This window comes from Antechinus flavipes, chromosome 1 (genome assembly GCF_016432865.1).
Source record: "Antechinus flavipes isolate AdamAnt ecotype Samford, QLD, Australia chromosome 1, AdamAnt_v2, whole genome shotgun sequence".
Lineage (NCBI taxonomy): Eukaryota > Metazoa > Chordata > Mammalia > Dasyuromorphia > Dasyuridae > Antechinus > Antechinus flavipes.
Genome location: NC_067398.1, coordinates 718,566,024 through 718,592,431, shown reverse-complemented (window position 1 = coordinate 718,592,431; position 26,408 = coordinate 718,566,024). Strand labels below are relative to the sequence as shown.

General features: G+C 55.4%; 1 protein-coding gene across 4 annotated transcripts in view; it reads left to right on the top strand.

The window, feature by feature from the left end:
• TXNRD2 (thioredoxin reductase 2) overlaps positions 1-26,408 on the top strand; it is a 60,873-nt gene that overhangs the window by 17,281 nt on the left and 17,184 nt on the right. For all 4 annotated transcript variants that reach the window (XM_051973216.1, XM_051973215.1, XM_051973218.1 and 1 more), the window contains exons 9-11: positions 7,081-7,100; positions 8,303-8,394; positions 12,817-12,991. In XM_051973216.1, coding sequence (XP_051829176.1) covers positions 7,081-7,100; positions 8,303-8,394; positions 12,817-12,991 — 287 coding nt within the window. The remainder of the gene's footprint in view (positions 1-7,080; positions 7,101-8,302; positions 8,395-12,816; positions 12,992-26,408) is intronic.

Below are 26,408 nucleotides of genomic sequence, written 5' to 3'. Positions count from 1 at the left end.
CTTCGAGCACTGTTAGCTTTTCTCTTGTGAGTGTGGACAGAGATGGAGCCCTCCCCTTCCCCTCCCTTCCCTGTCCAGTCGCCACGAATGCGTCTTTGGCGGTGTTCTGCCGGCCTCTTCCTATTTGCCAATAGTTGATAGATATATTGGCTTTTCCCAGCGGGGGCAGGAAGCGCCTCTCATTTCCTTCCAGGAGGATACTGGGAGAGTTGATGTAATGAGGAGCTCAGGGCCAGGGCCGCTAGAAATGCTGACCGTGCTGTTGCCTGTTGGCAAGTTCGAGGGACCGCCCCCGAGGGCGCCCCGTCCCGAGGGAGCTGGGAGGACGCGGGGGGAGACGCGGTCCTTGGCAGCGCCCGGCTCTGGACTTCGGTGTCCGTGCCATCGGCTTTCTGCTCCTCCACAAGCCACCAGTGGCTTCCAGCCACGTCCTCCCACAAGTCTTGAGCTGCCTGGGGCCGGCCCTGACGCAGTGCAGATGGTGACCCACGATCTAGAGTTTCCCTTCTGGAGCTTGCGTTGTACCTGGCTCTTGAGGATGCGGACCCTGGAGCCATAAGGGCCTTTTGGCTAGTGGAGTCACACCGAACTGGGACCTCAGCGCCCATGGAGGTCACTGCCGGGGATCCCTGGGTGGGCAGAGGTCAGGTCTGCACCTTCCACCTCCTAGAGAAAGGGAAGGTTTCGAGGGCATTGAGAACAGCCATCTCTGTCCTTGCGGCCCTTCAGAGGTGCGTGCACCCAGTTAGGTCGGTGTCATTGGCCTCTAGGGTCCCTTCCACCCCCGAGAGTCCTGATTTTGTGAAATGAATCAGCAAGCTTTCCTTGAGTGCCTACTGCTTACCCAGGTGTGCTCAGAGCCGGTAGCACAAAGACCCAAAAACAGGGCCTTGCTCTCGGCGAGCTTCCATTCTGTAAGGTAACGCCGAGCATCACCTGGCGAGCGTATACGGCACCAGAGCGCAGCACTTTGTTGGCTCCGGACAAGAGGTTAAAGGCTCTGGGAGGCTGCTGGGTGTGGATGAGGCTTTGAAGGGGCGTCACAGACTCTCAGAAGCGGGAGGGGACTGAGACCCAATTGTCCTTTACCAGCCCCAACAAAAGGGGGATCCCGCCTCTTCCTGGCAGCCTCCAGGGAGCGCCTCACCTCGCCAGGCAGGTCATTCGTGGGCAGAACTCTGATAGAGCTTAAGAAGCTTCCCCTGACTCTGAACCCGAAGCTGCCTCTTGGCAGCTCTTTCCTTGTTCCTGGCCACTTGGCGCTGGGCAGACTGGGACTGGTCTGCCCCAAGACGGGCTGGAGACCACCCCATGCCCTGCACCCCCAGGTTTCTCTTAGACCCAGCGCCCCAAGCTAAGAATTGAACCTGGCCTTTGCTTCTGGAGCTCCGAGGGCTTCCTCTTTCATGACGAGAACCCGTATCATTAGGGACTGAAGCCCCCGGGCGTGTCTGCTCACTGCTCTGGCTTTTCTGGCCCAAGCAAAATCGTGTCTCAAGCTCCTCGGGGCTGAGTTTGGCACCGGGGATGTGTAAAGGGCAGCATCATCCTGGGTTGGCATCTCCCTTCGGCGTGTCTAGAGCTGCATCTGGAGCTCCTCGGGGCTGTGCCAGTTGGTGACATGATTTGTAGTCCATCTCTGTTGATTCTGTGCCCCCACCCTCATCGCCCTGTTCTGCGCCCCTTCTTGCTGCCTTGTTTTGTGCCCCCTCACCACCTCTGTGCCCCCTCTCACCACCTTGCTGTGTTCCCTCTTGCCACCCCATTCTGTGCCCCCTCTCACCATCCCACTTGGTGCCCCCTCTCACCACCCCATTATGTGTCCCTTTGCTGCCTTTTTTGTGCCCTCCTTGCCACCCCATTCTGTGCCCACCACTGCCAGCAGCAGCACTGTCCTCGCAGCAGATGGGAGAGACATTCAGCGCTCCCCTTCCTGCGATGCCATTTTCAGCCGGCTCGCGGGCAGGCTTTGCCGTGCCATCTGCAGATCATTCCCTTAGCTAGCCGTGGTCTCTGGATGACGACACAGAGGGTTAGGTGCCCAATGGCAGCTTTGTTGAGGAGGAAGGGGGGAAAGTAGCAAGGCCCAAGGAGGTAGTGAAGATTACGGGCAGGAGAGCCCGTGCTGCAGCGCCCCGGGCAGGAGAGCCCGTGCTGGTATCCCCTCACACCCCCCAAGAATAAGGTGCAGTTGGGAGAAGGGTCTGGGGTCAGGTGTGGAGTAAGAGCTGCCATACTAATTCCCACTTGGCCCTTGGCCTGGGGAGTTACTTGTGGGGCTGCTCCATGTCCTCCCTGAGAGTGACCCGAGGTGCGCATTGTCCTTCTTGCTCCGTTCGCTCCCAGTGAGGGCCCAAAGAGACCAAGCAGCCGCCCATCTTATAGAAGCAGCAGCCAGGGGTCCTGGTGGCCACGAGCGGCCCCGCGGCCCCTTCCAGCTCCAGGAGCTCAGAATGAACGCAGAGAAGGAACAGAAAGGGGGATTGGGGGCGATGCGCCCAGTGCCACGTAAGTGCTGGAGTAATTTAGTCATTGCCGGGAGGCCTCAGCAGGACCCAGCACTTAGGAAGCACTCACTGGATGTGTTGTGCTAAGGGGAGCCCTGGGGGGAGGAGTTAACCGTTCAGTCCCAGGAAGAGGTCTGAGGGCTGTTGCCTTCTGTCCCACATGGGCCCTCACTTCACTGTGGGCCCCGCCCACTCCACCTTTGGGCTGAGATTGGCTGGCGCTTCAGAGAGGGAGGGGCTTCGTAAGCAGCCCGCACTTGTAGATAGGCAGAGGGGTGTCCAAGGAGTGAAGGGTCAAAGGTCAGAGAAGCGGCCCTGATCCAGAGTTACAGGATCCCTCATTTGTGCCTCAGCTTGCCCATCTCTTAAATGAGGATACTAAGAGCCTTCCTCACCAGGCAGGTACATGTGATCACACAGCATTGGACAGGGCGCGTATGTGCCCCACATTCACACACACACACACACACACACACACACACGCACACATTATCTCTCACACTCCTCTTCCTTTTGCACACACACACACACACACACACACACACACACACACACACACACCACTGGCCTGCGCTCTCCCCATGCTGCCGCGTGGCCCTACAGGAAGGATGTTGCACTTGGGGTTTCCCGTCCCAGTGTTCGGGGCTGCCCTCGACACTTTGCCCCCTTGAGAGGTTCCCAGGCTCCCTGTGGCTTCAGGAAGCGGCAGGTGTGTTTTTTCCGTGTGACTATAAGGGGCGCGAGCTTGTCCTGGCGAGTGAGCCATGGGGTCATCCCGTGACCACCGAGATCGCCTCATCCCCTTTCTCTCTTGCTGTTTTTTTGGTGTTTTTTCCCTTCCTTGAGGTAGGAGGGGAAAGAATGTCAGAGGTGGCTCGGGACGAGCCGCTGCTGTTTGTCCAAGGCCGTCGTTTGCACTCGGCGCTCTGAATCGTTTTTCCACTCTGCACCGCGTCAGCCCGTGCGACCCTGCCTTTGTCCCCGACTGCCCTGGGATTACACTTATCTGGTCAGACGCTTGGGAAGCCGGCCCGGCCTCGGGTCATCGGATGCCCACGACCCCAGCTTTCCCTCTGGAACAACATCCGGTCCCCCCACGTCGGCGTGCTGAGTGAATCTTCCCTTTTGGAGGAGGTTCTCTCCTCAGTGGAGAGCCGTCACCTGGCCAGCGAGCCGCCGAGCCTTTGCTTTGCGGGTCCTTCCACGGCTCTGGGCGCAGGGGGCACGGGAAGTTAGCCCACCGCAGCTCTCCTCGCCATTGGCGGGACGCCCAGCAGCTCAGGTCCGACGCCGGCAGACCGGCCTCGTCCCCCTGTGTTCCGAATGTAATAACCCCCGTGACGTTGGGGGCCGCTGCGATAGCCGGGCCAGAGGAGCCCGGAACAGCCCCTTCCATTGGCTGTAGCCAATCAGTTCCGTCAGGTTAATCCGATGGCTGCCAGGCTGAAGGACGCCTTGTTTCTCCTTCCCCAGAGAAAGGGTTTAGTTGGTGCCCCCTCCCCCAAGAATGAGGTGCAGGTGGGAGAAGGGTCTGGGGTCAGGGGTGGACTAAGAGCTGCCACACCGATTCACACTTGGCCCTTGACCCAGGGACCCGGCCAGGCCGACTCTTGCCACTTTGGGTTACATGTAGGGACCACTTCGTGTTCTCCCTGAGAGTGGCCCGAAGCCTGCGTTGTCCTTCTCGCCCCAGTTTGCTACCGTCTTGCCCAGTGCTGGTATACAATAGGTACTTAATAAATGTGTATTTTTTTTTCTGAAGGTAATTTCTGGATAATCTTACTTGGCACTTTGTTCTTTCCATTCAGAAGTTCTGGGTAATGTTTTTCTTTGCCGTGGGCCAGTTCTGGGACTTGCGTCTGGGGGCTGCTCGTCACCCAGGCCCCTGTGGGACAACAAGGCGGCAGGTCAGTCCCAGAGCACTTGAGAAGTCCCCGGCAGCCCTGGCCCTCAGGGAAACGGCATCATGCACACACGCACAATGCCCACAGATATGCACACGTAAACATACAGAAACATGTGCATGCACACGCCTCCACACACGTGTACACGCACACAGAGACAGACTGCCAGTGGCTTAGCACTTAGCATACGGCTCTTGGAATCAGAAAGGCCAGAGTTCAGACCTGGCCTGAGACACTTGAGAGCTGGGTGACCTTGGAAAAGTCACTTTCTGCCTCTGTTTCCTCTTCTGTAAAATGGGCTTAATAACAGCATCTCCCTCCCAGAATGGTTGTGAAGATCCAATGACAAATACTTGTAAAGTTCTTGGCTCAGTGCCTGGTGCACAGGAAGTGCCCTAGAAATGTTAGTTAGTGTTACTGTTTAGGTTAATGTATACAAAAGAATAGCAGGCAGCCGTGGCTTACTGTGGGAGCTGGCGTAAGATCTTAGTGCTGATTGGCAGATGGGTAAACCGAGGCCTACAATTTGTATTAGCAGATAAGACCTCGGCAAATGGGTCTCTTGGTCTCCTTCAGCTCAAGGTGCTCTCCCCTGCGCCAAACGAGCGCCATGAAATGTCTCCCCCGGGAGCCCAGACAGAGGCCCAGGGAGCACGGTCCCTGGCAGCCTTAACCACAGTTCACCCTTAGATTGTCCTGGGGCATCCTCCCTGCCTTCCTTCCCCTTAGGACCTGGGCGCCCTCTGCTTTGTGGCTGCTTGGCCTTTTGGCTCTGTGGGGCGCCCCGCACACAGTAGGCGCTTCATAAAAGCTGGCTGACTTGTTTATCAGTGACGGGCTCCTGAACACACTGGTGCATTTTGGTGCGATTGGTTCTTTAGAGGAGGCCGGACTGACCTCACAAGAGGTTAAGAAAGAGTAGAGTCCTGTGCGACCCTTTTGTGCACGCTGTTTGCCCCACTTCCCCAGGCCTGGCGTCAAGGCCCGGCAGGCCTGCCCATACCAGGATGTACCTCGTCCCCCCTCCCATCGTCCAAAGCCTGGCCCGATCCGACCGGGCAGCGGTCTGGCCCTCGGACGGGGTCGGGCGGGCTGGGCCGGGGCCTTCGGCCCCCACCTCCCTCCCGGCTCCACTCTGGGGAAGGGGCTCGACGCCCATCACTTCCCGCGGGCGCCTCCAGAGCGATTCCCAGGGATAGAGCCCCTTTTGAAACGGAATTACATTGTTAGTACCTGTGAGGATTAGCCCTGCCATCACCTTATCCGTTCTGACATCACCTCCTCCCGTTCAAAGGGCCGGGGAGCCCCGGCCCGGCCCACCCACATCTGCCGCCGCCTTTGAATGCTCCTCGCCCCGAGATGCCGCCGTTTGCCCGGTGGCAGCGCGGAGGATTTAGACGATTAAAACAAATATTGGAAATTATTTAGCGGCCCGGCTTTACCGTGCCGGTTGCCTTAGTTTCTTGGCACTCGTGTGTTTGAATTAAAATGGCTTTGCTCCCTCTCTCCCTCCCTCCTTCCCAGAAAGCGACTTCTTTTGAACCCACTTGGCTTTGGCTTCGGGCCTTCCATAATAACAAAACATTTGAGTCCAAGGAGAGGTTTTATTGGGGCCGTTTTCTCTTTCCATCTGTGGCCCATATGGGAAACGGAAAGGTTTCATGGGTCCCAATAACAGTTGTAATAATGGGGGAGGGCCTCGATGGGGGATTCTACCCTTCCCCCAGCAGGGTGCTCCAGCGGAGGGAGCCGGCGATTTGGAGGGCGAGGCTCCGGGGTCGAAGGTTGGGTCTTTGACTTCCACCCTCAGGGTACAAACTTGGCGTCTGCAAAATGGGGCTGCAGGATTGGACGGCCCCCGCGGTCCCATCCAGCCTCCAGTTGTGGGCCTTGGGAAGCCCCTTCCCCACTGAGCACCAGAGTCTCCCTGTGTAAGAGAGGCCCCCGAGGTCCCATCCAGCCTCCATCCATCTGCTCCTGCCTTTCAGCTTTTCATTTCCATGTGGGCCCATCTCCCTCCCCCCAGGATCCCAGCAAAGAGGCTGGCAATGGCTCCGTAGCCCACCGGCCTCCACTTCTCCCAGGTTTTCCTTAACGTGCGAGGGAGCCAAATGCTGACGTTCCTCCCTTTGATGGTCGTTGCTCCCCGGCTGCTCCCTGCTCTAGCCCTTAGGCCCAAGCCCGGGCCTGCTTCGGGGCTCTTCAGGGGGCCCTCGTGCTTTAAGGTTCCACAGTCTTGTCTGGGTCAGTCAGAGGCCTTTTCTGACGCCCCCTCTGAGGGGGAGGGGACGCTGCGTCTCAAAGATGATCTGGCTGAGCCGGGAAACCTTCCGGTGTGGGGCAGGCGACCCACGGAGAGGTAGCTGCTCTCCGGGGACAGCCAGGCCCGGCCAGCCAGACTCCTCATTGCATGTTGGCCTCTAGCTGAGAGCGGCAACCCGTGAGGGGTTCCCGAGCCCGCCAGCTCAGGCCCCGAGAGAAGGGGAGCCCCCGGGCCTGGGGACCGTCCCAGAAATGGCCCGTCCCGACAAAAAGGCCCTGCAGCGAAGCCTGCCCCGTCTGCCTGCCCAGACGGAGTCTCCCTACACACAGGAGGGTGGGCGGCCTTTGGCGGGGGGAAATATGGAGGCCCGCTCTGAAGCTGACGGTTTTCTTGATTTCCTTTACAGGTTAGTGGTTGGAGCCAGCTGTATCCTTTCATAACCGTGGAAGCGATGTGTGATGGGAGTTGCTATTCCTGCTCTCGGTGTGTGCGTGCTGGGTGTTGTGTGCACACGTGGGGGGGGGGTATACGTGGGAGGAGGGGGTGTCCAGGTGTCTCTGTGTGTATATTGTTGCACACATACGGTCTGTGTAGAAACCCCACGCTCTATATCGAATGGGTCTTCACGCCCCTCCCCCCGAGAGGACGGTCCCACTGGCGTGGGCGAGCGGTCACAGGCCCCTGGGCCCGTGTTGGGGACCAGCAGCTCGGGTGTGTCGGGGGAAGGGGTGAGCGTGCCTTGGGCCGCCGGATCCCCGGGGGGAGGTCCTGGAGCGTTCACTCCAGTCAGAAGGTGCAAGTGCGACCCCCTGGTCCTCCCACAGACCCTGGAACTGCCCTGAGGGCCCGGGCCAGGAGCACTCTCCTAGCTGTGGGGACCTCGCCGCCCATCGCAGGCCACGCCTCTCGCTCTGCAGATGCTCAGGGAGGAGGAAGGCGCTGTTCAGGGTCCCCTGGGCAGCGAGGGGCTCTCGCCCCGTTGCCCCGGGTTCGGATCTGCCGCACAGGCCCTGGCGAGCTCGCAGAGACTGGCGTGGGCCAGTTAGAAGCTGGAGCGGGGGAGCGTGAGCACCATGTGGCTCCCTTAGGCCGGGGGAGGGTGGGGCGGGGGCTTAGCTAATGCTGCCTTAAATAGATGATGAGCTGTGTCTCCCAGAGGCCGCCAGCTGGGCTCCATCTCCTCGAAGGGCGTCCACAAAGAGCCGGGGCTTACGTTTCAGCAGGAGGGATGGAGGTGAAATAGAAGAAAGGCCTTGAATGGCCTGAGCGTTGCCAGATGTCCCGAGGCAGCCGGGGCGCTTGTTCCCCAGAGAGCTCAAGCCGGGCGATGGCCTCTAGCCCCGGGCCCCGGGAAGCGGCCCCTGCCCAGGCCGAGGGCGGCCCAGGGAGTGCGACCTGTGACTGCCAGTGGGGACTGAAGCCTCGGGCCCCGGCAGGCCGGCTGCTTGTCGGGCGTCCCAGTCCTGCCCCCCACACCCTGCCCTCTCAGCCTCAGTTACCTCCGGCACTGATAACAGCCCCTCCCTCCAGGGCAGTTTTTGCGAGGGTCCCGGGTGACGCTGTCTACGCAGGGCTTAGCTGTCGCCAGCCATTTTCTGCCCCGGTTCCTTCCTTGACTCCCTTCTCAGACGTGTCCCTGGAGTGCGCGGGGTTCCTCACGGGCTTTGGCCTGGACACCACCGTCATGGTCAGAAGCATCCCGCTGCGAGGCTTTGACCAGGTAGGCCGGCGCATCGGCGGCTCCCCGTTGCCCTGCCGCTTGGCGTCCTGCTGGGCGGAGGGTACCCCGGGACCCCCGAGGGCTTGGGTCCTCCCAGAGGGAACCTTCCCCCGGGCTTCTCCTCTGCTCCCCAAATTTGGAAGGTTCAGACTTGACCCCTAGATTGAGGCTCTCTCGCCATGGGATCCCTTCTGAGTGGTCCCACTTTGGAAAGGACAGAGGCAAACTGGAGAATGGGCACAGTTCTGCACCAGCTCTGGGTTAGGGCAGTATAGACACCCATAGCCACTCTGTGCAGCAGGGAACGCCGGGTCACAGCACCCACCCACCAGGGGGGCCAGGGCTACGGTGGGGAGCTGGCAACTGGCCCTCTGGCTCCCGGCGCCCACACGGGACTGACGTTCCCCCTCGGGGAAGAGGGAACCACCGCAGGGTGCCCGTGTGGGCTGGCCGGTCAGCATTAGGTGCCCACAGAGAGCCACCAGCTGCCCGGCCCTCCAGGCCTCCCAGTCCGATGGGGACACCAGACACTGACAGGCGATGGGAGGCGATCGGAGGGCGACCTCCGGGGCTGAGAACGGCCTCCGGGGGATGGGGGAGTCGAGACCACGGAGCGCCACAGGAGGCAGAGGCATCGTACCTGCGGCCGGCCGGGCCGGACATCCTGCCCACGAGGCCGGGCTCTCGGTGCCAGAGAGAGACTTGTATCTGGTCTCGGAGGCTGCCTTAGGAGGGTCAGTGTGACCAGTGAGGCAGGGAGGCCCCAGAGAAAGTCCAGGGGTGAGCGGCGGGGGAGAGGACGCACCTGAGAGACGGGAAGGCAGAAAGAGCTGTGGGACCGCAGTCGTCCATGGGGGGTAAGGGGAACTGGTGATCATGTGGAGGCTGTGGCCCCAGGAGGGGAGGAGGGGAGAGGCAGGTTTGAGGGAGGATCAGGAGGGCGGTTTGGGCCAAGATGAGCCAGGGATGCCGCAAGGTTATTGTGACATATAACTGTCGCTTAGGAGCGAGACTGGAACTGGACGTCGAGATCTCAGGAGCATCAACATAGAGATGGGAATTAAGTCGAAAGCAGCCGAGGAGACCGCCCAGTGAAGTCGCATAGAAGAAGAAGAGCAGAGGGACCCGGGGGACCCCTGTGGTGGCAGAGCGGGGCTGGAGACCAACCTAGCTGGAGGCAGAGAAGGAACGGTCAGAGAGAGGGGAGAAAGCCGGGAGAGAGAGAGGAAGGTGTCCCAGAAACCTAAAGACAGGACCAAGGAGAGAGTGCTCAGACACATCAGAGGGCGAGGAGAACAGGGAGGCTTCCTCCGGCCCCTGGATCTGGCAGCTAAGAGATCACTGGGAACTTGGCAGTGGGCCGGGGGGAACGGCAAGGTCAGAAGCCAGACTGGTGAGCAGGGCGGGCGCGCACCGGGTCAGAAACAGCGAGACGAGCACACTCTGAAGGTGTGGCGTGGGAGAGCCGGGCCCAGGACCGCCCAGCACGACGCACCCTTGTCGGAGAAGGGGCAGCAAAGCAGAATGGAACGCGCCCAGAGGAAACATGGGATTGCAGAGTCCCCCCCGATGTTCCCGGGGACTTTTGTGGCCGAGCGCTCCGGCCTGTACCGTAAATACGGTCTGGTCAGCCACGGTCGGCACGCCGTAACTCGACAGCATCAAGGTGATGTCAAGGACGTCAACCAGAGGAGAGCAGAAAAGGTCAGAGGGGATAACTTTCTAAAGGAACTTGGCCATAAAGGGAAGGAGAGATCGAGATGACGGCGAGTGTGGATGGAAGAATCAAGGGAGCATCTTTTGAAGATGGAAAAGATGTGGGCCTGTAGCATTTATTAAGCACCTGCTGTGTGTCAAACACTGCAAGGCAGAAGTTAAAAAAAACACAACAGAAGTGGGCCAGGAATAGGTGTCCCCATGGGGCAGCAGATCTCAGGAGATGAATTTTTTTTTCCTACATTTTAATTTTCAGTTCCAAATCTCTCATTCACTCCACACCCACCTCTCTGCCCCCGCCCCCAACTGAGAAGGCAAGAAATATGATGCCCATTCTACATTAGCCATGCGGTGAAAGAAAAGCAAGAAAAACAAGGGAAAATCCGTGGTTCGTTTTGCACCCAGAGTCCATCGGGTCTCTCCCTAGCGGTGGACAGCACGCGCCCTAATAGGTGCTCCGTGATTGTCACGGTCATGATCTTGATCATGTGGCCACGCCTCTCACAATTGGGCCATGTCACGGTGTTGCTGTCACTGTATACAGTGTTTTCTGGTTCTGCTCCCTTCACTTTGCATCAGTTCATTTAAATCTTCCTCGGTCTTTCTGAAACCGTTTCTTAAGAGTCCAACAATATTCCATTTACAGTCACAGACCACAGCTTGTTCAGCTGTGTCACAGTTCAAGGGCATCTCCTCAATTTCCAATTCTTTGCCACTACAAAAAGAGCTGATACACTCTCTCTCTCTCTCTCTCTCTCTCTCTCTCTCTCTCTCTCTCTCTCTCTCTCTCTCTCTCTCCCTTTCACAGACCCAGTAGCGCTGTTGCTGGGCGAAGGGCGGGTATGGTTTGATAACCCTTGGGATAGCTCCAGATCGTTGGCTGGGACGACTGGATCAATTCATGGCTTTAGGAGACTTTGAACAGAACAACTGAAATCCCCTCCATGTTTGCAGTGAGTTCAAGCTTGGCGTGAGCTAACCCAGGTTTCCGGCAGCTGAGCCGCTGATCCCGTGGAAGTTCCCGGAGTCTGTTTTTCTTCCCCGGGGAGACAGTGTGCAACTTGGGGCGAAGACCGGCATTGTGGCCTTGCTTTTTGTGTGCCAGGGATCCAAGTGCTTGGCACAGAGGAAGTGCTCCCAAGTGCTTGTTGCCTGACTCAGGGACTAATGGGCCCGGAAGGAGATGGCGTGTCGGGAGAGCAGGAGTCACTTCCCAGAGTCCTTCACTCCATGGTTCATTGATGCAGAATTCCCCCAGAATGACCGGCCACCGCCTTTCTTGCTCTCATCCCAACCTGAGGCCCCTGTGCCCCCATCTGCCAGGACCAAGAAGCCAAGCCCCAGGCTCCTTCCTGAGCCCTGCCTCCTGGACGGAACAGCCTCTGAGGGGGCCTGGTACTTGGGGCCTCCACCCTCCAAGCCCCAGAGTCTATGGATCTGCCTTCAGGGTGGCTGCTGAGCCAGCGTGTTGGAGGCTGGGCTGGGGAGGGGCCCTAGATCCAGTTTCAGACAGGACCCGTCCCGAGACTTGCTTTACAGCAACGCCAGCTCCCCATCGGGCGAGCCAGGAATGCCAGCCCCCCTTTGGGCGAGCCAGGAACGCCAGCCCCCCCTCAGGCGAGCCAAAAATACTCTTTTGCGTTCTGGGTGGGTGGTTCTCTGCAGAGAGCCCCAATGTGAGCAGGAAGCACACGCTTGGAGAGCAGTTATCAGTGACTAGGCCCCAGTGAGCCGCAGCCTCCCTTTGGAGGAGCCAGTCAGCGGCTCCTGCCCCCAAAATGTGCCCGGTGCGTCTGTAGGAACGCGTTCCTGGCATCTCCACCTGCCAGGTGGTCTGACGGCAGGAAGCTGGGGCTCATTAGCCTGGGTAAAGAATCCACTTTAAAAACACTCAGCACTTCAAAGGAAGTTTGTCCGTCATTAAGCTGCGTTGACGAGGAGCTTCCTGGGGTGCCGGGCCCCGGGGACACAGAGCGGGGCCAGAGACGGCCTGTGCCCTCCACGCGCCCACTCGTGGGGCAGACGTGTCAGGAAGGGGCAGTTTCTGCCCGCGATGCAGACAAAGGCCGTCCCTCGGGCCCCTTCAGTTCTGTGATGCCATCCAGGCAGAGGATGGTACTGACCGGGCTTCTCACAGAAAGAAGTCCAAGAGAGCCTCCAGGACTCAAAGTTAATGAGGATTTTCCTTCACAGATGGAGGGGGAAGGAGTCAGCCATAGCTAGTAAATGGCAGAGCGCAGATTCGCTCTCAGAGCTTTGGGTCTCCCGGCCCTCGGGGCCGGCATCTCTCCTCCCTCTGAGCTCTCAGGAAGCCCCGATCCCGCGTCAGGAAACCGCTGACCCCACGCAGCCTTTGGCCGCTGGCCGGGGAGATCCAGGCAGGGCCCACAGCTTGCCCGGGTCAGACCCGCACGGTGGCTAGGATGGGGGCTTGCCTCTCTGCTGGCCCCACTTTAGCCGCCGGGGCTTCACGCCAGGACTTCCTTCCCCAGGGCAGTGTTCCCTGGGGCCAAGGCAGACCCCCAAAAACCGTTCCAAGCCCAGGAGGCCCGGGCCCCGTGACCGCAAGCTATTAGCACCTTCTGGGGCGCCCGGTGGGGACCCGTCGTCTCAGGCTCCCGAGGGTGCCGGCTCGGCGGAGGCCCGGGGCTGGAGGCCGGCGCTCACGCTCCTCCTGTGTCAACATTTGTGATCTTTACTTTGCAGCAAATGGCCCTGTTGGTGACCAGCCACATGGAGTCTCAGGGCACCAAGTTTTTGAAGCACTGCACCATGAAGAAATTGGAAAAGCTTCAGAATAATCAGCTAAAAGTCTACTGGAATGACCACGAGGAAAACAAGGAGTGTCTGGATGTGTTCGACACAGTCTTGTGGGCTGTGGGTAAGTGTGAGACGCGCCGGCGGGGGCTCGCCCCTCTCCCTCTCTCCTTTTCCTTCTCTGGGGCGGCCCGGTGGATTCTGGGTAGTAGCTCCCTAGGTACTTCACAGACAAGGCCTCATGGAGAGTGCTGTTTTCCACGGCCTTTTTTGTTGTTGTTCGTGTTTTCTGGTACAATGAGTAACGTGGAGACGCCCGGCACGATGGCCCACGTGTACCCTGTATCACATGGCTCGCCCTCTGAGGGGCGGGAGATGGGGAGGATTTGGAACTCAAAACCTTAAAGAAATGTTTTAAAAAATTGTTTTAACGTGGAATTAGGGGAAAAAACATTATTTTAAAAAGGTCTCGCAGAATCCAGACCCCAGAGGTTATCCTCTTCTTCTAAGTGTCAGATCATAGAGGGTCAGCGCTCAGAAGGCTCTGCAGAATCCTTCAGGCCAGGGAGGGAAACTGAGGCCCAGGGACATTAAGTCATTCGGGAGGTGGCGCCATGTTGCTGGTGACTCTCCAGACCTGCACTCAGGTCTCCTGAGGCTGTCAGGCAGGCTGGCCGGCTGTGAGTATTTATGAAGCACACAGTAGGTGCTTCAAACAGGGAAGGCCCTGGCACAGCCACAGCTCTCCAGCCGCCTCAGCACTGGTAGGAGCCGCGTCGGTACTGGTGGGGGTTGCGTCAGCACTGGCGGGGGCCGCCAAGCCCAGGGGCTGCCAGGCTCGGACCGCGACAGCGCTGGCAGGGGCTGCCAGGCTCAGGGACCGCGACAGCACTGGCGAGGGCTGCCAGGCTCAGGGGCTGTCTCTCAGATGCAAAAGCCTTTTATGTTTTACTGGGGATATTGAGGAGAGGCTTTGCCTGTGGGGAAGAACTTCCTTCCGGGCCAAAATGCTGCCCTCCGTGGGGTCCGGGCCCCTGCTCCTGCCCACCCTCGGCCTCGGGGGCCCACGCGGGATCACAGAGGCTGCTGGCTTTCTACCAAGAACTCTGGCTCACTTTGCGAACACGCTGAGATTTGGCCTTTATGTAGGTAACAATCTCCACTTGTCCAATGGGGAGGGCAGGAAGCCCCTGTCCCGGCAGGAGCCCCGTTTTCTCCCTGGGCCGGCATCCCTCAGCACCCTGGCTGTGCAGGGTCACGACCTCAGGCAGCCTCGGGGGCTGACCGGCCCTTAACTCTGCTAAGGCTGGTCAGCAGCCAATCGGACCTCGTTCCCATGTCTTCTGATTGCTCTGGATGTTGTGGCCCCCCCACCCCCAGCTCTGGAGTTCTTACCCCGAGGGGTCTTGGATGGACTAGACATAGGTCATCATAATTCCCAGCTCTTCCCCTGAGCAGAGCTGACCGCCCCTGGGCTCCAGGACACCCAGAAGGTGAAGAGCCTCTGGGTAGAGGGTAGAGCAGAGCTGCAAAGACCAAGCCCTAATTTTACAGATAAGGAAACTGAGGCTCGTCAAAGCCTTTAACTCCCCATTGTGGACCCTCAGGCCCCGAGCTGGGTCCAGCTGACCCCCAGGGCTTCGGGACCAGCTGCTCACCCGCAAGACTAACAGCAGTCAAAGGTTGTGAGTCTGATTCCTTCGGGATCATCCTTCCGAGCTCCATTTTTTGGCCACTGGAAACGGTCCTGACCACCATCGTCCCCCCAAATCTCACACTGGCTGCGTTGTCTGCGTCCTCCTGGTTGAGGAGCTAGAAATAGCTGGCCGACGCACTCACTGCGCACAAGAAAACTGGTCACATTAGTCCTTCCCACCCCATGGGACCCCTGGGCCAAAGGGGCTTTGGGAAGTACCGAGAGCTGGGTCCCAGGCTCTCGGCTCTCGGGTCTGGGCTCCAGACCCACCTCCAACACCAGCCGGCTCTGGGGTCCTGGACAGGAGTTGGCAGGTGGGGGAGCGGGCGGGCCTTTGCCTGGAGTTCCCAGCCCCACACTAGCCTGAATGCCCGCCTCGCCAGGCTGAACCATTAGTTTGATGACAAAGACGTCTCCACGTTCGGAGAAAACCCTCCGTTTCATTCTAAATATTTAGGATTTCTTTTCATGACTCATTGGATCAGATTTCCAACTGGAAGGGGTCTCGGAAGGGGAAGCAGGGAGGGAGGGAACAAGCAGTTTAAGGCCCTACTGCGTGCCAGTGCTGATACAAGGACTCTCTTCTTTGATTCCCACAACCATAGGAGGGAAGTGCTGATTTTATTCCTTTTTTATAGTTGAAGAAACTGAGGCCCACAAATGAAATGACTTTCTAGGATCACCCAGCTGGTAAACCTGGGCCAGATCTGAACTCAGGCCCAGGCTGTGTCCACAGCTGCATTGTGGTCATGGGTCATGGCCCCGGGCAGCTGAGGTTTTCACCAGAGAAGTCTGGGTCGGACGCCACCTGTGTCAGACTTCTCTTGGCCCGTTGTCGGGTCTCCTAGGGCTGGGAGTAAGCTCCCTGTAAGTAGTTCAGATGATTCGGGCCGAGCAGAAGTCTTGGAGCCCGGTGGGGCTTCTCCTGCTTTCTTACTTGTCTTGAAACCTGAAGTGAATGTTAGAAATGGTGGCTTTCAATCAGACCTCCCAGCTGGGGGGCCTGAGGCCACGGGACCGAGGCTGGGTGGAGGGTGTGGTTGAGGAGCCCGAGGCTATAGGCGAGGCTGTGGGCCCTTGGAGGCCCCTTGGAGGCCCCTTGGAGGAGACCTCAGGACATCCCCACAGAAGGAGGCTTTCCCCGCCATGGGTTTGTGGGCTCTGGCTGGGCACCTGCCCCTTCCATTTTTCCTGCCTTGCTGCCCTCAGGCGAGGTGGTGGGTGAAAATAGCACGGCCGGAGGGCGAGCCCGGAGGGACTGAGAAGAACCGACTTCGGAAATTTATCTGACATTTACTCTAACAGCCATAGGTTGGGGGGGGGGGGTACAGCCGTGAATGTGGATACCGCAGGCCGGACGTGAGTCCCGGGAGAGGAAGAGCTTTGCTGTGTCGGGGCCCACCTCACTCCACAGCAGCCGGACACGGGGCCACCTTCCTCGGGCTGGAGCTGTCCAAGCAGCTGGAGGGCTAATTTAAGCCCAACACCCTGGGCAGCGGGACTCGGAGGGGGAGGTGACTGGGCCCCACACCTGGGCTTTGGTCATCAGTTCATAAAGCACCAAGCGCCACTTCCTCTCTTGGACAGAAATGCCTTCCTCCAACCTTCGTGGGCCTGCCATCGGTTGGTGGCTGGGATGGACCGGGTGCTGGGGGTGCCGAGGCAGAAGCGGCCCCCCACCAAGGGGCTGCCCCATGCAGGCAGGGAGGGGCCGCCCGCTGAGAGCTGCACCAGGAGGCCTAGAGAGGGAACCTGGGGGGCGGGAGTGGGTCAGGGCCTTGGGCGCCACGTCCTGGAGGGGCAGCCCTACCCCAGAGCCTCGTGTTCTCTCTATTTGGTAACAAAGCAGTTGGCCACACGAGGCTGGCACCGAGACACACGGGGTTCCAACTGTGGAGAGTCCCCAAAGGGCCGAGCAGCGAGTCTTTTCCTAGTGCTTCTCCTAGTGCTACAAATGTGGAAACTAAGGCAAACATGAAGTGACCTGCCCAGGGTCCCACAACTAGTAAGTGTCTGAGGCTGGATTTGAACTCAGGAAAGACGCTGGGTTCTTCTTTGGGCCCATAGCCCCATTCCTGGCTGACCCTCCCTCCTGGGACGCCTCGGCCTCCCGGCCGGTCATCTCCGCCGCTGCCCAAGGTGGCTTTTAAGAGAATGATCTTTCCTATAAGCTGCAAAGGGCCATCTCCAGCCCCGCTTCTCTGTTGGGTTTGCGCTCCGCCCTGATGGATTAAGCACATTAACAGTTAAAGCTGCTTAATTGAAGTGTAGTCGGGCTGTGATTCATTGTTTTTCCCTGTATCAACACACCCACACCAGGTGTCCCAGATAATAGACTGGGAAACTTAGCGGTGTGGAGGATTTCCTGTCTGCAGATGTGCCAATTACGCCGTTGATGGAAAAAAGGCAGCCTGTTGGGTTAGCGGGATCCAGCCTGGAGAGTTAACCAGTTGTATCCTGAATTACGGGCTTCAATTAACAAAATCCTCCCAAGTAGTACCAGGATGAGATGTGATTGCGGGAGATCTCGGCAATTAGAGTCACTTTCTAAAGTGGGGCTCAGTTTGAGGTTTCCAGAGCAGTCCTCCATTGTCCCTGAGAGGGGAGAAGGGAGGTCCTTACATCTGCCCCCACGTTCTCAGGGGACCCGAGGTGTGGCTCATCTGGCTCTGGTAGCGACCCCGGCTGCGGGCCGGGGCGACTTGCAGCCAGGGGCCGTCAGTGAAGACCATTTACTGAGCTGGAGTGGGCCGTGACTTGTGTCTGAAAAGGGCTTCCTCCGTGGGCAATCGTGGACCCTTCAAGGATGAGAGTGGGACTTCGGTATGGTTAGAAAGCTGCTGGCCGAAGGTGTCAAAGACTGCTCTGGAACCCTGGTTCTCTGTCTCCCTGGTGGCTCCGGAACGTTGGGCCTCGGCTCCGTCACCAGTGGGCCTGCACTTACTTCTACTGAATTTATGTTGAGAAAATAGAAGACCTTTTTATTTTTTTCCAACCATTCCTGCATCTCAGCACTTTCCCTCAGTGTTTCCCCTGCAAGACTGGAAGCTCCTTGAAGACAGGGCCCGTCTTTTTGCCTTTCTCTGTGTCTGTAGTGCTTAACACAGTGCCTGACATGGATTTTTTGGTGGTTCTGACTGTGTCCCACTCCATGACCTCACAAAAGTTTTCTTGGCAATTACTGCCCAATGGCGAGAGAGAGAAAGAGAAATCCCATTTAAATATCTAGACAAAATAAAGTATTTGGGTGTCTACCTGCCAAGACAAAGCCAGGAACTATGTGAACACAATTACAGAACACTTCTCACACAACGTCTGATGTAAACAGTTGGAAAAATATCAGTTGTTCATGGGTGGGTTGAGCTAAAAAAATTTTTTAAATGATAATTCTTTCTAAATTGGTCTACTTATTCATTGCTATACCAATCAAACTAGTGAAAAAAATTATTTTGTAGAGCTAGAAAAAATAAGAACAAAAGTATAAGAATATCAAGGGAATTAATGAAAAAAGATACAAAGGACGGTGACCTAGCCGTACCAGACCTAAAACTGTATTATAAATCAGCAGGCAGATACTGGAGAGTTTGCATTTCCTTCTCCAGCTCAATTTACAGATGTGGAAACTGAGGCAAACATGAAGTGACCTGCCCAGGGTCCCACAACTATTAAGTGTCTGAGGCGGGATTTGAATTCAGGAAATTGAGTCAGGCCTGGCGTATTATCCACTGTTTGATCTAGCTTCCTGGCACCTGTTTTGTAGATGAGGACCTTGAATCTCTGTGGGATGAGGGGACCCCCAGAGAGAGGCTGAGCCAGAATCGAAGGCTGTTCTCTCACTGCAGCCCCCCTCCGTTCTCCTCCTCCGCCTGCCGTGTTGTCTCAGCAAGGCAGGCTGACCGCCGAGCCTTTGCTCTGCGCCGAGGAGAGCGCCGGCAGTTGTTGACAGAGTAATTGAACTTCCCCGTTGCCCCAGTGTCAGACTTCCTTGCCAGGCTCGTCCATCATCTCTTTCCTCCCCGGTGCAGATGATCCTTTGATGACAGTGTCATTTCTGTTTGTCCCTCTGGTGATCTCTTTCAGGATATCACCCCAGCAGAGGAGGGGCCGTGCTCTAGAAGCAAAGCAGAATTGAATTAACCCCAAAGAAACGTGAGATGAGCAGTTAGAGAAGCCCCCAAATGTTCCTAGGGACTATTTGTGTCCGACCTGTGGCCGAGCCCTCCGCAGAGGGTGTGGTGAGGGCCAAGGCGGAGAGGTGGAAGGCGTGTGTACCTGTGTTCTTGGGTGGCCAGTGTATGGCCAGTGAAGCTCGGAGCCAGGCCACTTTTACGTTTGATCCCCTCGTAGAGGGAGCCCCTGGGATGGATTAGATGGGCAGAAGCGAGATCATGCAGACATTTTGGGGAAAGCCATCCTACGGAGGGTGGATTAGAGTTCAGACCATTACCGTGTCCAGAAGAGGGGAGGCTGAGAGAGAGCAGGGGATGTGTTTGTATCATGTGCTGGTCACCTAGAGGATGGTTTGGGACACAGAGATCCAAGAATCCTGCAGCCGTATTCAAGCTTTTTCCTGTCTTTTTCCAGGAGTAAAGCGGGGCGCCATGAGTGCGAAATGTGTCATATACTATCTGTGCAGGCCATTGTATTTGGGAGTGGGCTGGGAGAGGAGATTGCTTTATTACAAAGGAGAGTTCACTGCGGGATAGAGCAAATATCAGGAAATGACTAATGTAAAAACAAAAAACCATCAACAAAACCCAAGTCATTTTAAAAAATGTAATAGTTTGCTTTTTTAGGGAGACAGTGGAATGAACTTGGAATCGTGGGACTTGAGTTCAAATCCTGATGTATCACTTGAGATTATGGGCCCTTTGGCAAGTCTCTCCTCCTCCTTAAGCCTCAGTTTCTTTATCTGTAAAGAGAGGGCATTGCCCTTGGTGATCTCGGAGGTCCTATCCAGCCCCACCTCTGAGATCCTGTGCCCCCAGACTGCGGGAGGAGTTCTGGAGGTGTTGCAGCTCTGAAAAGGAGCAACTTGAGAGCTTGAGAATTTGCTTTGGAATTTTTGAAAGATCAGTTGATTGATTTTTCTTTTCTGAGTCACAATATCATCCTTAGAACTGACTAGAAGGGACTAAGAAATCATCTGGTCTAATTTCCTTTCATAGATGAGAAACCTGAAGCCTAGCAGTTGAGTGACTGGTTCAGAGTGAAATAGTTAGTGCAAGGCAAAGCAGAGACTGTCTCCTTGCCCGTGCCCAGACAGCTCTGGGCCCCGAGACTGGACATTCCTGTTGGGTACATATTGGACAGAGGCTGTGGCTGACTGCTGAGGGCCCTCACCTCCTTCAAACATTCTGGGACTTTTTGAGCTGGGGCTGGAGACTTTCTGGGGAAAGGGTCAACTGAGTTAGGGGGGAGGAAAAAATTCAATAGCAGAAAAGGGGTGGGTGTGGCTGTGGTCCCAAGCCTGGACCTTGGCATAAGCAAAAGCTCTGAGGCAGAGAGGATAGCCCCAGTGATTGGGAGGACAAATCATTAAAAGGAATAGAAAAATGAGAGGGAGGCGCATTTATTAGACACCAACTCTATGCCATTTTGTGCTAAGAACTCAGGATACAGAAAAAGGCAAAAACACTGGGTCTGGAATTAGAAAGATTGACTTCAAATCTAACCTCGGGGACTGACTAGCTGCAAGTCCTCTCTGCCTGCTTCAGTTTCTCCAACTGTAAAATTGGGATAATAGTAGCATCTCTCTATCTCCCAGGGTTGTCATGAGGAGCATATGTAAAGTATTTTGAAAATCTTAAAAGTTCTAAGAAAAGCTACTATAATAAGAAAATTAACTAAAAAATGCTTCTTGAGGCATTCAGATTCCCAGCAGCTACTGCAGTAGTCTAGGTCTGAGGGGACAGTGGCCTGTATCAGGGTGGGGGCAGTGAGAAGAGAGAAAGGGATATGGTTGAGTTGGTGCAGAGGCAGAATCGGTGAGAGAAGTTGCAAAGATGAAATGGAGAAGATGAAATCAAAGAGAAATGTTGCAGAGGGGAAAGGCACAAGAGGTGTTATAGAGATGAAATCAACATGATATGTTGCAAAGTAGAAATAAACGAGATGTTGTAGAGGTGAAATCAAGGAGAAATATTGCAAAGGAGAAATGGACAAGATTTGCTACAAAGATGAAATCAACATGAGATGTAGCAAGGGTGAAATGGACGAGATGCTGCAGAGAGGTAAAATGGACAAGAGGTGAGATCAAGGAGAAATGTTGAAAAGGTGAAACCCACAGGTGCTGCAGAGGTGAAATCAACCTGAGATGTTGTAAAAGTGAAATGGACGAGAGTTATTGCAGAGGTGAAATCAACCTGAGATGTTGCAAAAGTGAAATGGACAAGAGTTATTGCAGAGGTGGTATTTACAGAACTTGGCATCAGCTTTGATATGGGGGATGAGAGAGAGCGAGGATTTCAGGATGTGAACTTAGGGGACTGGGAGGATGCTAGGCCCTGAGGCAATGAGAATGGGGGGAGTGTTAGGGGGAACACCTAAGACTGTGGATTTATATAGCTGGCTCCCTGGTGGAAGTCACTTCCTGGGAATTTCTTGGATCATTCTACCTGCCAGGGTTGTGAGCTAGGCGTGGACCATCCTTTCCCCTTTCCTCATATCAGGCAAAACTGCCATCAGTGCCACCCAATCAGTTTGTGCTGTCAACTGACAGTTGAAGGGGAAGGATCTTAATTAAGGCCTGTCTCATCTACCCCTGACCTGGGCACACACGGTAGGTGGTAGTGAAGTAGGTAGTCAGAAGCCCCAGAGAACACTTGCATCAGTCAGTTTATGAATGGTCTTCAGATTTTCTTCCCAGGGTATGGGTTAACATTCAGCAATTAACAGCTTGTCTTCTACATGGTGTTAAGTCTGGGTGTGAAATGGTGATCAGGGTGTGTTTTATCTGCCAAGATCCTGGAGTTCATCATTAATCCCTGTCCTTGAACAAAGAAAAGGCACTCAGAGGCTGCCATTACCACCGTCATCTTTTTTTTTTCTCAAGGCTCAAAGATGAATATTTTAAAAACATAAGCAAACAAAATAATAGACCTCCAAGGATCTGACTTAAGTTAGAAAAGAAAAGGAAATCTGCTTTAAGGCTTCCAGCTTGAGCTTCCCTCCTCCTTGTACCTCGTCCAAGATCCTTCTCCGACTCCCGTGCCAAAACGTGCATTCGGCAGTGCACGGCGTCAGATTTTACCTGCTGTTTGGACATCTCCCTCCCGTTTCTTCCAAGAAGCCCGACTATGGCAGGTCACAGGTGGAATGATGTTGGCTACAGCTTGTGGGCTCTATTGTTTGGTGTCAGGTCTAGGGACATAACCAGCTGACCCACGAGAAAGAACTAGTGGCAAGTTTCACAGCCGTCTGTAAAAAAAAAAGCTGAGATGCTATGATTCTCTTCCCCCTCGGCTACTAGCTTTGCTTTCTAGGGGCACCTCTCATCCATTCTATTTTTATCCTGCATGTTTCTGTTTATCAGTGGCACCCCCTCTGGACTCATTCACCCAGCCCCTTGCACTGGCAAGCTAGGTCCCCAGAAGGGGATTGCCATCATGTCTTCAGAGTTTGAGGGGTTACCCCGAGGGTTGCTGGAGTTTGTTTCTCATAAGTTCTTACTGGTGTGCTTTGCACTGATTCATAGCCAGACCTAATTGGCTTTTAGAAAGTGTATTTACATTGCATTGGGATCTGAAAAAGGATACTTTGAATATTTCTGTTTTTCTGCTTTTAGCAATAAAATGTATTTGTGGTCAGTTTTTGTAAAGGTTCCATAAGTTGCTGAGAAGAAAAATATCTTTCTTTCTATTTCCATTCCATTTTCTCCAGATAGTTGTCCTTATCTAGCTCAGTGGTTCTCAAAGTATGGTCTAAAGAATCCTGGGGATCTCTGAAATACTTTTAGAGGGATTTTTATTTCCAACATGGTAAATATCTATAAATCTCACCCAGATAAACAAAAACGCTTTGGAGAGATCCTCAATCATTTTTAATTGGATAAAGATACTGAAAACAAAAGTTCGAGAACCACTGATCTAGCTTATCTAAAATTCTGTTCATTTCCTTGACTTTTTTCTTATTTATTTTTGATTAGATTTATCCAGTTCTGAGAGGGGAAGACTAAAGTCCCCTCACTGCTGTAGTACTATTATCTATCTCTAACTGTAATTCATTTACATTTACAAATTTTAGATATTATTGTATTTGATACCTGAGTTCAGTATTGATTTTGCTTCATTGCCAACGGTATCTTTTATCAAAATATAATTAATCTTTTTTTCTCTTCTAATTAATCGGATTTTGTTTTAAGTTTGTCTGAGATCATGATTGCTCCCCCTGCCTTTTTTTTTTTTTTTTGCATCAGATGAAGTCTAATAAATAATATGGCAACCCTCTATTTTAAAAAAGAAGAAAGTGTATTTCTTCAGCAAGTATAGAAAGGATGGTTATTAGAGAAACAATCTCCCCAAAGTGGGCGTGTGCTCGTCCTTTGCACTCAGGTAGTGGGTTCAAGATTATAGTGATGGAAGACCCTTGTGTCAAGGGGAGAGGCCAGGCTCTGGGGACAGGAAATCCTTTTCTCCTTTTGTGGAGTCCCCAGGAGGTCCCCCTTAGTCGTGTCTTTCAGAGCTTCAGGGGTCGGTACCTCGTTGAGCTGTGATATAGCGTCTGGTTGGTCTTTGGCGTATCCCTCAGTGTATTGCTGCTGCTGTGGACACAAGCGCTGACCCCCCTGCACTCCCTAGGCCTTCTGGTCCTTGGAATGGCCCGGTGGTGACCTGGTCCTACACTTGGGTGCCTTTCCTCAGGGGACCTTCTTTTGTCCGGGACACATCTTCATTTGCTTCCCTCTGGATACATCGTCTCTCACTGACCAGAATATGGCCGTTGGGGAGAGGGAGGAGAGAGGGAGATACTGGTGACTCCTTCGATGTCAGGCCGCAGAGTCAGGATCTGAAGCCGGGTCTTCAGCTTTGAGAGGCGGATACCACAGGAGCTCCATGACACTCGGACCCAATGAGGACACGAGGCCAGATGTGAATTAGAGAACAAGGAGGCTGGAGAATTAGCTCTGAGAGAGGTCCCCAGTGACCCTTCTGAGGATCCCTTCTCCTGGCCCGCAGGCGGCAGACTGGCTCCGAGTGGGAAGGCCGGGGTGTTCCCTGCTAGAGTATCCTGGAGCTGGAGGGGACCACAGAGCCCTCCCCGCCCCCCAACATGTACAGAAGAAGAAAAAGAAGCCTTGCAGGGAGTGAGGGGCAGACCAGCTCTTCCCACTGCCTCCCGCTCTTGGCTTCCAGCTGACCCATCTGTGCTCCGTGCCGCAGGAGCCCCCCTTTCTGCCATTTTCATTCCAGCCAAGGAGCCATTTAAAAATGACCGGGTAACCCCAGAGTTTTGGGCGGCCCTGAGCCGGCCCGCAGACGTCCTCCCCTCGGTGTAGCATCCCGTGAGATTGCGCAGCACTTAGCGCGGTGCCAGGCCCGTGGGAAGCATTACGAAAACGCTCAGCGATGGTGACGGGGGCGCCTTTTCCCTCCCCCCGTGGACTTTTATGTAGATTCCCTCTCTCGCTCCTATTTCTGTCCAGCACTTACATCTTGCCTAATTAAACGGTTTTTCTTTCACTTATCATCGGACGCACTCGGGGCAAGCGTGAAATCGGAAGGAAGGAGCCGATTGAGAGATCTCTCCTTGGCGGTCGCGTCTGTGGGCGTCCCGAGCGGGCGCCCCGCGGGTCAGCAGCTGAGGGGCTCCTCTGGCAGCTCCCCGGGGCAGCTTCCCTTCCGCACCTCCCTTTGCAGGCCGCCGCCTCGCCGCTGACGGCCCCCAGCTGGTGCAGAACCCCCATGGAGATCAGAAGCAGCTGCTCGTCAGCCTGGAGGGGCCTTCGCCTTTTTCCTCCCCCTCAACCCCTGTGGCATTTAATCAGGTTTTCTGCTGTAATTTGAATGCATCTCAAGGACAGAGATACACCATTAGACACAGGCTTGATGGAGGGAAATTCGAACTGAAAGACTAATGGACGGAGGATGGGGGCCCCCCAGCTTCTCCACGGGTTAAGGGCCTCTGGTCATTTGCTGTGTGGGCTTGCCCCCCCCCATCCTGAGAACACCAGCCCCCACTGGCTGCTGGGATAGAAAGACAAAGGCAAAAATGGCGCCACTAATGGGGAGCTTCCTCTCCAAGGGGCAACGGGCCAGAGCGCCGGTTCTGGAGCCAGCAAGGCCAGAGGTCGAGTCCAGCCTCCAGCGCCTCCTAGCAGAGCGAGGCTGTGCAAATCACGCCACCGCTGGTTGCCTCAGTTTCCTCATCTGTAAAATGGGGCTGATCACTGCATCTCCCTCCCCAAGATTATTGTGAGGATAGATGAGATGCTATTCATCTAGTTCCTGGCACACAGGAGGTGCTTAATTAATGCTTGTTCCCTTCCTTTCTTGCCTCACCCCCATTTAGGGGGAGGCAACATGCAGAAAAATGTGGAGCAATATGGAGAGAAAGCCGGGGCTCCCCTTCTTTCCCTGATGTTCCCAGGTAGTCGGGGTGAATTCTTACTGAGACTTTTCTGGACTGGCCAGCAGGGATCTGTTCTGAGCTCCAGGAGCATCTCTTCCCTTTTCTAATGGAGTTCTGGGGCAGGGGGAGGAAGGAGGAAGGCCCCCTCCAAGGCAAGGTACAGCACTGGCCAAAGGGGCTCCGAGAGTAGCCCCGAGGATGTGAAAGGCTGAGCCCAAAACCCAGCCGGGGGTGGGGGGTCTGTGCTTTGTCCAGGAACCGCTCCTGGGAGTTCTGAAGGGGGCAGGGGGCCAGCTGAGGAGTGTCAGGGGGTCTGCAGGCTGAATCAGAGAGGGCACGCAGCCCAGCTGCCGTGACCTCGCCCGTGTACCGGGCTCGTAGCTCAGGAGCCGTGACTCCCACCTGGGTTAGGGACGTCCCCCAAAGAGACTCTCAGGCCATGAAGTCACTGGGCCTGCAGGAAACAGAAACTGGAGCCTCTGGAATCCCTCCCGCAGCGGGGGGGGGGACATCAGCTGCCGCCACAGGCGGCGCATCCTGGGGACTTCCTGGCCCAGATCGGGGCCAGCAGATGTCCTGGGCTGCTGGCACGTGGCCCACTGGAGGTCCCCGAGCCCTGGCTGGGTCCCAGCCCCGGAACAGCTCCTGAAGTGGGCAACTGGAGGAGGGAAGGGGAAAGAGTGGGGGTGGAAGGGAAGGAGGGAAGGAAAGAAAAGAGGGAGAAAAGGAAGGAAAAAGGAAAGAAACAAGGAAAGGAGTGAGAGAGAGAAGGAAGAAAGGAAGAGAAGAGAGAGGGAAGAAAGAATAGAAAGAAGAAGGGGAAAAGTGTGGTGATTTTTTTCTTTAAAATATAAGGATGGTTCTCTCTGGGTGAAAGCAGGTTTCTCGGGGAGGTTTTCTGGAGGCAGCCTTGGTTGCAGTTGAAAGTACTAATCACCTCAAAACGCAGCTGGCTGCTAAAAGTTCAGGTCTTTTATTGCCTCCAATACAGCCCAGTTAGCTTAGAGGCCTATCTCTGTGCTCGGTTCCAAGAGCTCTTGCAGCTTTGTCCTTTGCTTCTGCCTCTGCTTTCTTGAGCCTCCCATTCAGCTGCACTCCCCTTCACTGGGCCTCTGCTTTCTTCTTAGATATCAGAGAATGGGATTATGGGTTTTCTCCCATAGTGCTCTCTGGCCCTAAGAGCTTCAAGGGAGGTATCTCATACTAAACCCTGAAATCTCCCAAATGTGTGAACTCCAATGAGTAAAGGTGTGAACACAAGCACTGTATCAATTAG